General features: G+C 50.2%; 1 protein-coding gene across 1 annotated transcript in view; it reads right to left on the bottom strand.

Moving 5' to 3' along the window:
* Positions 1–2,775: 2,775 nt before the first annotated feature.
* The window catches only part of Kirrel3 (kirre like nephrin family adhesion molecule 3), a 124,907-nt gene continuing 112,396 nt past the window's right edge, over positions 2,776–15,286 (bottom strand). The window contains exons 10-13 of the mRNA XM_059266741.1: positions 12,590–12,690; positions 9,249–9,447; positions 4,500–4,607; positions 2,776–2,936 (exon numbers count right to left, since the gene is read on the bottom strand). Of these exons, the coding sequence (XP_059122724.1) occupies positions 2,776–2,936; positions 4,500–4,607; positions 9,249–9,447; positions 12,590–12,690 (569 nt within the window). The remainder of the gene's footprint in view (positions 2,937–4,499; positions 4,608–9,248; positions 9,448–12,589; positions 12,691–15,286) is intronic.

Below are 15,286 nucleotides of genomic sequence, written 5' to 3'. Positions count from 1 at the left end.
TTACAGCAGCGACTCGAATGTACCGGGCAACTGCCCTAACATATGCCAAACAGCCTGAGGGAAGAGATCTCGCTCTCTTCCAATCCCCACCACACCTGGTTTAGGATCTTGTATGTTGTGGTCACTGACTAGAATGCTTCTGGCCAAGGTGAGTGTGGTGCTTGGGATTTCTGAATAAGTGAGCAGCTCACTGAGAGCAATGACTGGGTGTAAGATCAGGCCAAAGCTTCCACAGTGCAGAGTGAGTGTGTAAAGTGGTCAGGGAGCACAGGGATGCTTCCCGGGACACATACGGTGCATCATCACTCCGGCAGCAGTACTCCAGGCTCCCACCCAGCTCTTTGAGTGGGGTGTTTTGTTTGTCTCTCTTACATCTCCGTCTTGGAGGCTCACAGAACGGGCCAACGTGCTTTCATCCTGTTATTCCCTCACTAATTGCATTACTTTTTTTTTTTCTTCATTTTTCCAGTCAATGTTTTGGCTCCATCTAGATTGTTGTTTTTTCTCCCCAGATGTAACAGCTAAGCCTACTTCCCCTTAATGGAGTATTCCCCAGATCATAGGGTATAAGATCTCCCAACATGGAGGAGGAGGACCAGTGAATGTTTTCCCAAGGGAGAGACTAGTTACAGAGCCTCAGAAAGTCCCTTCTGCCAAATTACCCCCTCTGCTCATCCCAAAATACTCAGGGACACCTGCCCTCTTCCTGAGGGCTTGACTTTGAGACAAAAGAAATGCCTCCTTGAGAGAGAGCTAACGGATCCATTAGGCCTGAGGGGTAGACCTGGTGAAGCTTAAAGAGCATCGTTCCTTCTCAGGTCTGGGTTGTGGGTTCCCTCCTGTGTGAAGGAACACTCTGCTATGTTGGTATTGTGTTAGGGAGGCCCCAGGGGAGATACAGGACCTTTACCCTTGACAAGCTCCAGAGTACTTGGAGAGGTTTCCTTGTCCTCCAGCAGCGGCTGTCCAAGAGGCTCAAGGGGACTGCCGCAGAGGGTGCAAGCTCGCCATTGTGTGAGGAGGGGGCAGCCGAGAAAATCTTGGAGTGGATGACGTTTGAACCCCTTCTTATTGCAGGACGTGAAATTCAGCAGACAGGTCAACAGGGTGAGGGGACATGGGTCTCTGATGTATAAAGGACTCCCAGACCAGGAACCACCCGTTCTTATGTCTGGAAAGCCAGATCGGTTTGCCTGGAAGATGGAACTGGGAAGATTGGCAGGTCCCTTGCAGCGAAGGGCGTGATGACGTATTGAGCAGCTGGACTTCATCCAGCAGGCATGGAAGCCACCGAGGGACTTCAGTAGATTGTCACAGGAGCAGATTTACATTTAATATTTTATTTAGTTCGAGATGGAGTCTCATTAACTAGTTCAGGCTGGCCTCAAAGTCACAGAGCTACTACTGTTTGTTTGTAACCTGGGGTTACAGATGTATGCCGCCAGATGCCAGATCTGTTTTTCAGAAAGACACTTTTTGCAGGGCCCCAGAGGCTGGATTGTGACAAGTGGCCAAAGCCAAGTTCCATGAGGGGGTTGCTGCAATGGTCCAGGGAGCACTGGCAAGACCCCAAAGAAGGAAGTGAGCATGGAGGAGAGGTGGTTCATATATCTGAGATATATTTTTGAAGCAGAATGCTGTGAATCTGAACATCGACTGGCTAGAGAGAGTGTAGCAGAGAGAAAAGTCAGTTTCATTCACCAAGCATTCGTGAGCCTCTGCCAGGGATGAATCAGGCAGCAGTTGCTCCCCATCTAGTGGGTGGATTTAGAGCAACACAATAGTTAGCAATTTCTGGGCTCTTGCAGACAGGCCTCTACATTCCTAGATTCTGCACAGCAGATTCCTCCAACCATACATCAAAAGTATTTAGGGAAAATTGCCTGTACCAAACATGCATATTCTACTCATCATTAATCCTTAAACAATATGGTACAGTAATTGTTTACACTGCATTTATATTACATTACATATTATAAGTAGAGATGATTTATGTCTATGAGAGAATACGGGTGGTTCCTGTGTAAATGTTATATACCGTTTTATACAAGAGACTTGCACATCCTCAGATGTGGGTATCTGGGAATCATGGGATCACATCCCACACAGATGTACTCAGGCTGTTCCCCCTGTAATCCTGCTGACGACCCTGCATAGTACTGCGGTCACATCCATTTCACAGACTGAGGTTCAGAGAAGCCCGTGTGCTTTATTCCTTGCTCTCTGTTGCTCTTTCCAGATAGTCCCATCATGCATAGTGTGCTCTATGAGCTTCTGGCATAGCTGGTTAGGCTTCTGCCTGAACAGGGAGGAGGATTCTGGTCCTTGAAGGGAGGATCAGGAAGAGGAGGTGCCGGCTTGGTATTGCTGGAGAAGCTTTGCATTTACTTCTGGTAGACATCCAGTTCCCAAGTAGGAACCAGTGCTTCTGGAAGGCCCATGTGCATGCATGAGTACGTGTGTGTGTGTGTGTGTGTGTGTGTGTGTGTGTGTGTGTGTGAAGGGGGAAGAGAAGAAAAATGCATTGAATATCTATAATGCCCCCCACTCTGTCCTTGTATGTGTGTATAAGACTGCATGTAGCCACATGTAAATTTAAGCACAGATTCTTTCCCACCTCAATGGTCAGGATCCAGGTCAGGGACTGCATCACACACGTCTATGAATCTCCTATATTACTTCACAGATGCACAAATAAATGCTCATTGGCTGAGTGTATGCTTGGAGCAGGATGGGTTTGCCTGAATGTGTTGCCTCTCGGCAGTATGGAGAGCATCAAAGAGTTTCTGTTCTCAGAATGGAGTGGGGCACAGACGGCATTCTTACCATCAGCTGCTTGATGGTGGTGTGATCTTCAGCCTCCCGGCCAGAAGCTGGCTCCTTGTGTACAATCTCCACTCGGATATCATTTTTGGCTGACACGACACCTTTGAGATCTGGACATAAGATAGGAAAGCACAGACAAAAAATTCAGTTCTAGTCCTCAGGCGAGAGACATCAACTTCCCCACGGCCCCCTGCTGCCCCCCTTCCCCCACCCCACTTTAGGATTTACCCTCCCCTCAGACTCTGAATTTGAAGTTTTGAGGGTTCTGCACCCATAGAGCCACTGTAGAGATCTACTTTTGGCTGGATGGGCCTTAAAGGCTAGCCATGCTGACTGCCTAGCTCCTTGGTATAGGTACTTCAGCATCTCCTGTGGTTGGTGAGGTTGTCCTCATCAGCCCTTCACCTCACCTACCTAGGCCCTGTCATCCTGAGTCCCCACTCCCTTCAAGAAGTCTTCTCAGCCGGGCGGTGGTGGCGCATGCCTTTAATCCCAGCACTCGGGAGGCAGAGCCAGGCGGATCTCTGTGAGTTCGAGGCCAGCCTGGGCTACCAAGTGAGTTCCAGAAAAGGCGCAAAACTACACAGAGAAACCCTGCCTCGAAAAACCGGAAAAAAAAAAAAAAGTCTTCTCTGTCCTGAATTTGCCACCTGGATTTGAGCTCTCCATTTCTAGGACCACAAGTCTTAACGATAAAACGGCCATAAGGTCTCCTGTCCAATCCGGAGCACACAGAGGTCTAGCTTCCCTGAACTACAGGAGCAGCCTGTTTGGTAAGTCTTACTGGAATATGCTCTCCTATCATTTCCATGGGGAGGAAGTGAGGGAGGTTGCAAGGCCATCTTGTTGGGTGAGGTTGTTGGGTGAGGTTGCTAGCCGGGAGTGGAGAAGATGAGAGAGGAAGCAGTGACTTCCTTCTAACAGGAAAGGACGCCAGGTGACTGTAACTTGTTCTGGTGACTCAGTGCATTCTGATCCTAGAAGCTCAGAGTTGGTGGGAGTCATAAAAGTCATGCCATCCAACCATCTAATATCACAAATGGGGAAACTGAGGCCTTAAATGTGTGTGACTTGCCCAGGGTCACAGAGTAGAAGATCACACCTCTCCTATCTTCAGCTCAGCTCAGCCATCCTACCTTTCCCTTACACCTGCCAATCACACGTAACTCCAGGGCTGAGCCCAGTGCGGAAGCCCTGTGTTCAGACAGTTCTTTAAGAGTGTCTTGACACTAGCACTGTATTGCTAATGATGAAAGATCTTTAAAGGTGTGTCTGGAGCAACTCTCCACATGCTTTTGTGCCCTGTGTGGGTGACTTGCTTTTTAGGTTAAAATTTCAGTCTGCAGAGCAAGGAGGGTCAAACCACCCCATTCCCGCTGAGATTTTTCTCTCCACCCCAAATAAGAGTGCTATGTGCCCAACCCAAAGCACTACTGGCCTGTCCTGCTAGATGGAGGCCAGTTGAGCTTGGTTCAGCCTCAGTGGAGTTCCCACTTGCTGTCAGACACCCTCCAGGTGCATAACAGCACATCATACCCATCCCTGCCCCGGGAGCTCACAACACTGTTATGACCCCTGTTCATTGTACTCCTGCTTACTTGCTCTCCTGGGCAGTCTAAGCCTGGCCTTTTTCTCTGTCCCCCTCCCTGAGATCCCGGGTCTCCCTCCCGTACTTCTCTGGGAACGGGCACAGCAGAAGGCCACAATGGTTGCCATTAGGACGAGGAAGGCCACACCAGCTCCTACGGCCACCCCGATGATGACGGCCATTGGCACAGACTCTGTGGGAAAGAAACAGACAAGGCTGATGAGGGACAAAGAAACCTACTGTCCTGCTAGGATCCTACCCAGTCCCCCAGGTGCAGCCCCTGCCAAGCTGGGGCCAGACCACTGCCATGTGGGCCCTTCTTGGGAATGCCTTGGTCGGGCCTGGGCAGGCACAGACAGTCCAACAAGGGTCAGCTCTGCATAGGAATGTTGAGACTCGATAGAGGACACAGAGTAGGTAGAGAGTAGAGAGGAGCCAGGGGAAGGGCAGATGCTAGAAGAGACAGTGGAGGGCTGGGGTGGGTGGGTGAAACTGGAGATGCAGGGCGAGGCTAGGCTAATTTAGCTCTCTTTAGCATTAAGGAAGGGATCTGTTATGCATGCAGTGACTGGTGAGTCATAAGTCCATGGCTTTTCTTTGAAAAAAAAATGGTGATGGTCCCTGCCCTTGTTTATTCAGTTCATTACTTCCTTTTCTGTGGTTCCAGGAGGGTACGTACAGACAACCAACTCGCTCTGAAGCAACTTCCCCTTCCGGCCTGCTGGGAATCAGGACCCATGACCCACATGTCCAAGTGTTGGGATCAGGGAGTCCGATCAGCGTCTTTGCTGCCATAGTGCTCAGGAGAAAGATCCTTTCTTTCTTTTTTCTTGACCTTCACACCCAACTCCTTTTTCAAGGCCAGCCCTCCCACAACCACCACCTGTTCTAGCCCCAAAGGCTCCAGAGTTCCTCACTTTGCTCTTTCCCCTGCCTGTCTCTGGCTCTTGCCGAACAGGCAAGAATGGTAGGTGATGATGTGGGAGAGGAAGACTTTTTCCAAAAAGCTCTGCCCTTTTATGGATGCGAACGAACCCTGAGCATATGATTTTAGGCCCTGGGTAGTCGACCAGCTCTAGGAAATTCGGAGGTAGAGTGAAATTGGGTAATAATGAGCCCAAGCCTCTCTTTTGGTAAACACTGAAGTCCAGAGAAGTCAAGTGACTTGTTCAAGGACATGTGTTGCTACTGTGTATGAATCCAGGTCTCCTCATACTACTCCCAAGCCCATCCTGCTCTGTTCTCTGTGTCCCATGGTATCCTCCAAAGGTCACGTGCTCCAGACTGCCCCGGCTGCTTGCTCATTGTGCCCACCTGCTCCATCACACCTTCCAAGCACCTTACTCGGTGTCTCTCATCTGTCACACGGAGCAGCAATGGTGGGACTTCAGAGGGTGTTACAGGCTTTAGGTGAAAGAACGTGGGGAGAGGTCTTGGAGCAGAGCCAGGGGCTCAGCTCTCATCAAGGATTTGTCCCAGTTGCTTTGTGTGTAGGGAGGACAGCAGCAGACAAAAGCCTCCACTGAGAGGGAATTCCTCTGAATGCCTGAGCTCCTTCCCCACCCACATTCATCAGTGCAGCTTGGATGACCCGCAGAAGGCGAGGTGTTTGTTCAGAAGCTGTGGTTAGAGCATCATTGTTCTTTACTTCTCTTGCTGTTTTGGGAATGAAACTCAGGGTTTCATGCATACTAAGTGAGTACTCTGCTTCCCTGACCCCAGTTTACCCAAAGAGAAGGAAACACTGAAATTCTGGTCCCCAAGCTGCTGCTGTGAATTGGGGGTGGGGGGGCACCTATTAGACAGACCTGGTATCTCACCACCCTGGGGTTCACACATGCAGTAGTCTTGGCCACTAATAGGTTTCCTACCTATTAGTGGCCAAGACTACTACAGAGGTGACAGGAGGTGACCAAGAGGAGGTAAGAATGGCAAACCCCAAGGATTGAAAGGGGAGGTATTGGGGTTGGGCTCAGAAATCAGGACTGAAGGAAAAAAAAAAAGGATGTGATCTCAGTCAAGCTGGCTTTCACAAGCAGACGTTCCTGGTGAAATGTCATTGGTTCTGTGGTTTGCCTTTCTTTGTTTTGTGTTGGATCTCGCACTCCTGAGGTTCCTAGTAGGTTTACTAGGGAGAACTCAGGGCTAGTTATCTCAGCTCAGAACCCATACATCCGCTCTTAAAACCCCCAGGTTTTCAACGTTTCATCCATGACTCAGAGAGCTGAGGCAGCAGAATGATGGTCACTGCTGATTTGTGTCCATTTTCTTGAGCTGTTAACAACAGGGAGTGAGTGCATCCTGGGTTGGCAGTGGCAAAGGAGAAGGGATCTGTGCCTCCAGGTGGCATCCCTCACCAGGTCCCAGTAGGTCTCCTCCTTTCCTGGCCTCTTGAAGTTGGACTTAGGTCATCTTTTAAGGCTACTTCTTTCTGGACAGAGCATTCCTTTGAGAGGGACTGGGGAGAGGTTCCCTTGCTTGGTTCTTTCCATCTAAGGAAGGGGACTGGGCATGAGGGAGTCTTAGGCACTGAAGGAGGAAGGAGTATGGAATAGAGATAGAGAGAGTCAGTGCCTCCACAGGACCTGGACGTCTAGAGAGTCCAAAGACTTAGGTGGCATATAATTACATGCTGCCTCTGGATGGGCCACAGAGGCCTCTGTGGGATGGTTGTGACCTAGATTGGTGCCCTGAGAAGGGCATGTGTGTCCAGGGAATGGGAGATGTGGGCTCCACATGTAGCTAATTAAAGGAGTGACATGGCCAGACAACCAGTGTGGGCAGAGAACTGAGACAGGGGACCCTCAGGCCTTAGGCCCGCCCTGCGGAGTAGGATTCACCACATCCTGCTGTTCTCTGGTGTCCTGCCTGGGGGTACCGAGGGGAACGGTTGTCGAGATGGAGCAAATCAACCCATGGAGCTTGATGACCACTTTGCTATGGGAGCCCTGAAGGGGCAGTGTCCAGCAGTCTTGGCTTGATGATGAGATGATGCTTCCATGGAGGATACAGGGAGCAGGGAGGTGGGGAGCCAGCAAGCATGGATGAAACAGGTCCCAGGCCCCCAGGGAGCAATGTGGAGCTGGTGATGATGTGAGGAGCAGAGTCAGGGAGGGCCTGGAAGCAGAGGGAGGCCAGGGCAGGGGTGGGAACCAGGGCTTCTGAGGACGGGGTGGGGGGGTGGGGGGGGGTGGGGGGTGGGAGAGGAGCAGGAGCTGTGTCCTGGGGAGGAAGGAGCCCTGGCATCAGGCAGGTGTCTGGGGTCCCTTCTCCCACTGCTCTGACTTCACTAAGCCCTTGACCTGGGGAGGACAGAGAACTTAGCAGCCTCCCTGCCCCCTTTTGAGCCCCTCCCCTACTAGCCAAGAGCCCCTCCCTCCATCCCCGGGCAGTTCTCATCGGCTCCTTCCGTACCTGCTTCCAGCCCGGCTCCCGACTTCATTTCCGAACCTGTTTGGAAATAAAGCAAGCGTCCACAGCCAGGGCCTGGCTGGCCAGGGTGGGGTAGGACAGGGAATTGGTCATCTGGAGGGGTGATGGGGGGGGGGAATTCCCTCCTCTGTCAAGTCTCTAGGACTGATTCATAAATCCAGATTCCCCCAACTGAACTTGAGTTCATTCAGCCTGACTTGGCCCTCCGGAACAGGGATAGGGTCAGAGAAAAGCCAAACCTGGAGGGGAGGTTTTGGGGGTGGGTGAGACTATTAAAGGAGGGCACAGGGGTAAGGGCATCAAGGGGAAGACAAAGAGGGTAGGCAACAGGGGACCAGGGAGGTTTGGATGATGTGTGGATGGTATTATGCAAATTATATGCAAAGCGTTATGCAAAGCAGCACCTATTAGGAAGAGGTGTTTGGAGACACTGAGACATTTGATCTGTGGGTGCGATCATGGCCACCTCATGACTGACTGACTTAGGCTTGAGGGGTCTGACTGGGACCACTAACTGGGCTTCCAACCTTTGAGCAGGAATCCCAAGCCTGCTGAACACCACCCCTGAACCCCATGGCTGGGCACGTGATGGCAGACAGAAGATCTGTAGCCCATTTCGGGACCTAACGTGCTGCTGCTATGTGCTGAGCGAACTTCTCTGGCCCGGCTCTCATCTTTCTGGGACTCTCCATTTGGTAGTCTGAGCTAGAGAACGTTAAATGGAGACTGGAGTTCTAGGGTTTGTTCTGAGATGAGAGCTTGCTGTGTTGGCCAGGCTGGTCTTGAATGTGTGGGCTTAAGGGATCCTGCTACCTCAGCGTACCACGTAACTGAGAGCCCAGGCACACACCACCATGCCCAGCAATAGACCAAGTTCTTAGCTAAGATCAGGAGCTAAGCAATGGGCATATGGGGGTCATAGTGATGGGTCATAGCGATGGGTCATATAGTGAGGTGAGCTTACTTCTTTCCTCCCCTCTCTCAAAATCCAGCTGCACTGTGCTCCAGAATTGGCCAGGGTCTCCTCTAGGGTACAGAGCTCCAGGTGTCTCCTGGAGGTTGCAAGTGCTCTGAGCCCAGCCCCCGCCCCCTCACACAGGCAGCTTCTGCCCTTCAGCTTCAGCTTTGGTCCATCCTTGGGCAGAATGTGTGGGAGCCAGGGTCTGTGGAAGCCATTGGGTGTTTATCACCGCTATGAACCCAGCTCACTCTGAGGTCACCCTTTCCTGAACAGCCTCAGAGGCCACCACTCAGAGTAGTTTTTGTTCCCTTGCTGGGGCCAATGCCCCTTGCTGGAGAAGGTAGCTATGTGAGACTGTGTGGCACTTAGGAAGAGCACTATGCCTCATCCCTGGATCTGGCCTGCATTTCCCTGGTCCCCCGGGCACCCTGGAGTTCTCACCTTGTTCCTTGAGTCGGATGATCTCTGTGTCAGAGCCGAAGCTGTTCCAGGCTGTGCAGTTGTAGATGGTCTGGAAGTCAGCACGCACAATGTTGCTAATGGTCAGCGTGGAGATGACACCCTCCTCGGTGCTCACTGTCTCCACTGTGTAGCGCCCTGAGGTCCCTGATTCCAGCACATTCTCCTTCCAGGACCAGGCCTGCCGGATTGTGCAGGGTTAGGAGAGTCCGTCCCAGGACCATGGTGTCACCCCTCCAAGATGCTGACATAGCTAGGCTTATGTTTATAGTCACTGCCACACATCACCAACCTAAACACACGTCACAAATATAAACAACCCACACGAGCACATTATCATACAGGTACATAGACACCACATCAAACATATGACCAGTATGTGTCCACACTGATAAGTGTGCATGCACATACCTCACACTACAAACACACCCACACATGCACATTGTAAAACACATATACTCAATACACACATATCAACATGGGCAAACACAGTATGTATACACACTATACCACATGCTATGAAAAAATACACATGTGCAACATATCACACGCATGTATGCACATAAGCACACACACCACAAACACTTTTGTACATGTGCACATGACACAAGCCACGTATTCAGAGGGACTCATATACCATATCACATCACAATGTACATATGTGTATGTACCACAGTATACATAAATATACATCACACCATATAAACACATGCCACACCACATATGCTCATCATACTATATCACATACCACATATACTAACATCCATATGTTTTATACATATATCACCAACCACATACTGCACATATATATACTGCAAATACATGTACGTATGCACACATCATGACACACAGTCCCACATCAGACACTGAACTCCACCAAGCATATACACATAAACATACCACAACACATTGTGTAGTCATACCATATCACGCATACCAAGAACATATATTAATGCAAACACAAACATCCCAACATAAACACATACCATTACACATGTTCATCACACATACCACATGCACACATGCATCACAGCATGTAGCACATCACACACCTATAATGCATGTATACACCTACTGACCATGTACATGCACACCCACACAGATTGGGGACACCTCCGAGGATATTTCCTTTCCTGAAGGGTACCCTATGTGGCTCTGCACTGGAAACATTCACTAGGCAAAGAGTGACCCTTTGCACAGCAGCGTAGCCCTTCACATGGCCACCTGTCTGGGCTTCCCTGCCAGTACTCCCGAGCGCTGAGCCTTGGAGAGATGGTCCACAGTGACTTTACAGATGCTTTAAGGCAGGTTATTACCAGACTGCTCTCCACCTCTCGTTGTAACAGGATGACCTTGAACTGCTTACCCCCCTGTTTTCACCTACCACTGTTGAGGTTACGAGTCTGGACCATCTCACCCTTTCTACAGGTTTAGAACTCTGTGCTCCATCAGCTCCATCTCTTTATTTACAGGGATGCCTTTGCATGAACTTTATCATGTTAACCATATACACAACGCTACTCCATGTTCACTGTCAGAAGGCCCAGGTGAGAGCCTGGCTTCCCTTGCTCTGGACCAGATCCTTCCTGGTGTGGGGCTCTTTGTGGTTCTGCTCACTCAGGCTAGCACCCCTCACCACTGTGGCAACCACAAAGGTCTCCAGACACCGCCAGATGCCGCTAGGGGACCTAGTGAGAACCACTAGCCTAGAAATAAATAGCCACAAAGAAAAAGATGGCATAACAATGCTCAAGGGTGATTGAAGGGGATGTTTTACAATGGCCATGTGTTATATTTATAATTAAAAAAACTAAAGAGTGGATGGGGAGACATAGGTAATAGTTACTATGTGCAATTATTTGCAATTTTATGTGGCTCTTTCAGACAGCAAATGAACCAGATGCCTGAGACAACATTTAACAGCAATAATCCTTTAACAATGTCTTAGTTTACTAGGCAGCATCTCTGGCACACATAGGCTCTTATTAGAGTAGTGCCCATCTGAGCCAGAGCCTTCCAGCCCTGTCGCTCTGTGGAGCTGGCCTCTGGGCAGTCTTCTAGCAAGACCATCTGTGGTAGTTTGGATGAGAAGGGCCCCCATAGGCTCATATGTTTGAATACTTGGTCCACATTGGTGGAACTGTTTGGGAAGGATTAGAAAGTGAGGCTTTGGTGGAGGAGGTGGGTCACCCAGGGGGCTGGATTTGAGGTTTCAAAAAGACCAGTGTCCTTCCCAGTGTGCTGGCTGCCTCCTATGTGCATATCAAGATGTGAGCTCTCAGCTGTTCCCACCACTATGCCCTTGCTCTGCCATCGTGGACTCTAACTATCTGAACTGTAAGCCCAATTAAAGCTTTCTTTTGTAAGTTACCTTGGTCTTGGTGTTTTGTTGCAGTGATATAAAGGAACTAAGACACCATCATGGGGCAGAGGATTACTAAAACAACACTTTCCCTCAGAAGTGCTAAAAATGCTCTTTTCTTTGTTTTCATACTGGAGCAGCTACCAGATTCAGATTGATTGGGGGTGCAAAATCCTCTGTTTGAGAAGATGGCTTAGTGGGTAAGGCTTGCCACATGAGCCTGATGACCTGAGTTGGATCTCCAAAACCTACACAAATGTGGAAGGAGAGAACTGACTCCACAACGTTGGCCTCTGGTCTCCATTCATGCACTAGGGCATTTACTCCACCTCCGTGTCCTACCCACACAATGATAAGACATCAAACAATTTAAGTCTTTCTACAACACAAACCCCATCATGCAGATGATGGAGGGTGTGTGGTCTGCCTTAGAGGTGAAGAGGTTGGAGGAAGAAAAGATAACACAGTGGTCATTTTAGAGGGAACGTTTGGATCTGGAAGGCACAGAGTATCCCTGGGCATTAGGAGCAAAAGAGCCTGAAGAAGATGACTCTGGGAGATGTAGGGATGAATGGCCATAAACTGCACCCAGTTTACAATTTTAGCACACTGGCTTTGAGGCCAGGAAAGAAAAGAAACGGGCTGCCCTTCCCTCTACTGTTTCCACTTGCTCCCTGCACTCAGGATACCTAATTCAATCTGAGTCATTAATGCTGGCACTTGAAGGCATGAACACCCCCAAGCTTGCCTGTTCTGAGACAGGAGGCTGCCTCCCCCTATTTCGTCTTCAGGTGTATTCTCAAGACACAGATAGGTATCATTTCCACCTACAGAGGAAAGGGAGGCTTCAGTTCTGGCACCAGTTTACAGGCTGCCCAGGCTTTGGCAGAAGTGCCCCCTGGATCCCAGGAGTAGGTGCACTGCTGGTGCCCTCACCACCATCCCTCCCTGGAGCACTCACGATTCGGTCAGGCGGCGGCGTGCTCCGGATGAAGCACTTGATCTGGCCCTTCTCTCCATGGAGGGCATGCTGGGTCTGTGTGCTGGAGATGATGGGGGGTCCTGTTGGGAAGGTGACATCATGTCAGGGAAGCAGGAAAAGCAAAGGCCCAGCTGGCACCCACTTTGGTGGGTTCAGAAGTGTGGTCACCAACCCAAGCCTCCAGCAGATGTTAACAGAAGGCCTGTACGTGCCAGACAGAGTGTGAGGTAGGGGACCTGAAGATAAAGTAGGCGTTCAGTTATAATCCTTTCCAGGGATCATGATCGAATGCTTCCAAGTCAGAATCCCCAGAAGGTATAAATAACTAATAAAAGGTGGCGAGTGTTCATACCACGGGAGCGGTGCAGATAAAGTACTGACTGGCTTCAGAGGAGAGAGAATAATTCTATCTGCAGATGGGGAATTCTTTGCAAAGGAGATGGTGAGCTTGGAAAGGGAGTCAAGGCAGTATGAGAGAAAATTGCAAGGAAGAGCAGAAGGATGCCATCCAGCCTTCCCCATTGCTGGGCTTCAATCCATTTCTCAGTTGTCCAGCAGAGGGCACACTTGCCTAACAAACAGGGTGTCTCTGCTGGGTCAAGAAGGGAAGAAAAGCATGCTGTTCCTTCACCAAGGGCGGGAATTACCCTGTAAATGGGGAAGTGTACTATCTGAGCTCATAGTCTTAATCCTATATAGGTCTCAGAAGATCCTGTAGTTTATGTCTTCTTTGTCTCCACATACACACCCATCAGGCCAGGTGAAACCACAGCTGCAAACCTGACCCAGTATTATCCCACTCGGGGTGTGTGTGTGTGTGTGTGTGTGTGTGTGTGTGTGTGTGTGTGACAGAGAGAGAGAGGGACAGAGAGAGACAGAGATACAGAGACAGAGAGAGACAGAGAGACAGAGAGAGACAGACAGAGAGACAGAGAGACAGAGAGAGACAGACAGAGAGACAGAGAGACAGAGAGAGACAGAGAGACAGACAGAGACAGACAGACAGACAGACAGAGAGAGACAGTCTCTGAGTAAGTGAGTGAGTGAGTGAGTGAGAGAGTGAGAGAGAGAGAGAGAGAGAGAGAGAGAGAGAGAGAGAGAGAGGTCAGCTTCTGAGGGCCAGTCTCATTTATCATGTTGGGCAGCCAAGAAATGGCCATCTGGAGTGAAGCCTGTCTCCTGACACTTCCAGTTAAATACCCCTTATCTACAGGTAACTTCCTGGGCTGGGCAGTTGAGAGATGAGGGTGGGGTTGAGGGTGGGGATGAAAACCTTGCCACATGTTCCCAGTCCCTGGGGTGATGGTTGGGATTTAGACCACAGAACAGAGGAAAGATGGCTAGGAGCAAGAGATCTGGAGAACAGGCAAAATTATGCCGAGAACAAAACAAAAATTGCTGCAAACATAATTGCTGTTTATTAACCACCTTAATTAAAACAGATTTGCATTTCTATGAGTAGTTCTCAGCCAAGGGGGGAAAAGGTATTGGGAGAGATGGCTTCTGAGTTTAGAATGGAAATAGCTCTGTCTGGTGCACAGGATATGGGTGACTGCAAGGTAAGAGCTTTGCCCTCAGAAGGCTTTAAAGATGAGCTGAATCTTGCTTTCTTCCTCAGAGTTCCTCAGCTCCAAGAAGCCTTTGGCCCCAAGCCACAGCGGCCCTACATTCTGAGGACCCTGGGTAATGCTTTTGCTTTGCAGCTGGGCTGAGGAGTGATGATACCATAAAATCTTTGCCTTTCATTTCCCAGGAACTAGGAATCCCCAAAGGGCTTCACAGGGTTCTAAAAGCTGTCAACAAATACATATGCGTTTATGGGCTTCTTAAAAGAAAACAAAAAACCAGGATAAAGGAAACCAGGCCCAGAGAGCCAATTGGCCATTGGCAGCCATCTTCCCCTTCCTCTGGGTACCCACTTTGAGCCAACTCAGGTGATAGCGGTGCCAGTTCATTTCCCGAAGGCCACTGGACTGGCTGTCACCCACAGGAGGGGTTGGCAGAGCTGGAATGTGCATTCTAGACCCCCAGGTCCCTGTCTAGCAGCCTCACCCCACCTCCCCACCTGTTCTCCAATTGCAGGGAGGACAGACAGTGCCATCCCTGGTGGAGGCTGGCAGGTCCTCCCCTTGGGTCATTTCATCCAGGCCCCAGTCTCAGTGTGACTAGCAGAAGATAAACCTGGGCAGTTCCCCTCCTCCTGCCGATTCCTTCAGCTCTTCTCCTCCCAGCAACCCAGGAAAGGTGTGCAGGCCGAGAGGAAAAAAAGGACAGGGTAATCGTTGGCTGGATGCCAGGGCCTAGACTGGAATGTGGGTCCCCCTAAGGTGTGTGTGTTCCCTAGAAGCAAAGGGAGAGTTCTTTGCCCCCAAAGCCTTTTTAAGTTCCCATTAGGAAACGCCTGGATGTCTTAGAGCAACAATAAAAATGCCAGCCCCACCTTACACACCCTTTCCTCCCAGACATAAAGATGCTCAGTTACCAGCTCCAGGTTTGGGGACTCTGGTGGGCATGCGTGTATCTGAGGGTTCCTAGCCTCCGGGTCACAGCTGACAATAGGCATGGCAGCTTGGCTCCTCAGCGCCCTCCCCAGAGCGGGCAGTGGGACGGGCTGCTGAATTCACTGTGGCCTGGCGCGCTGAGTGGAGTGTCAGACGCCTGTGCGGTGCGGCAGGA

This window comes from Peromyscus eremicus, chromosome 7, assembly GCF_949786415.1.
Source record: "Peromyscus eremicus chromosome 7, PerEre_H2_v1, whole genome shotgun sequence".
Taxonomy (NCBI): Eukaryota; Metazoa; Chordata; class Mammalia; order Rodentia; family Cricetidae; genus Peromyscus; species Peromyscus eremicus.
Note: the sequence above shows the minus strand (reverse complement) of the source record. Positions and strands in the feature narration are given on the sequence as shown.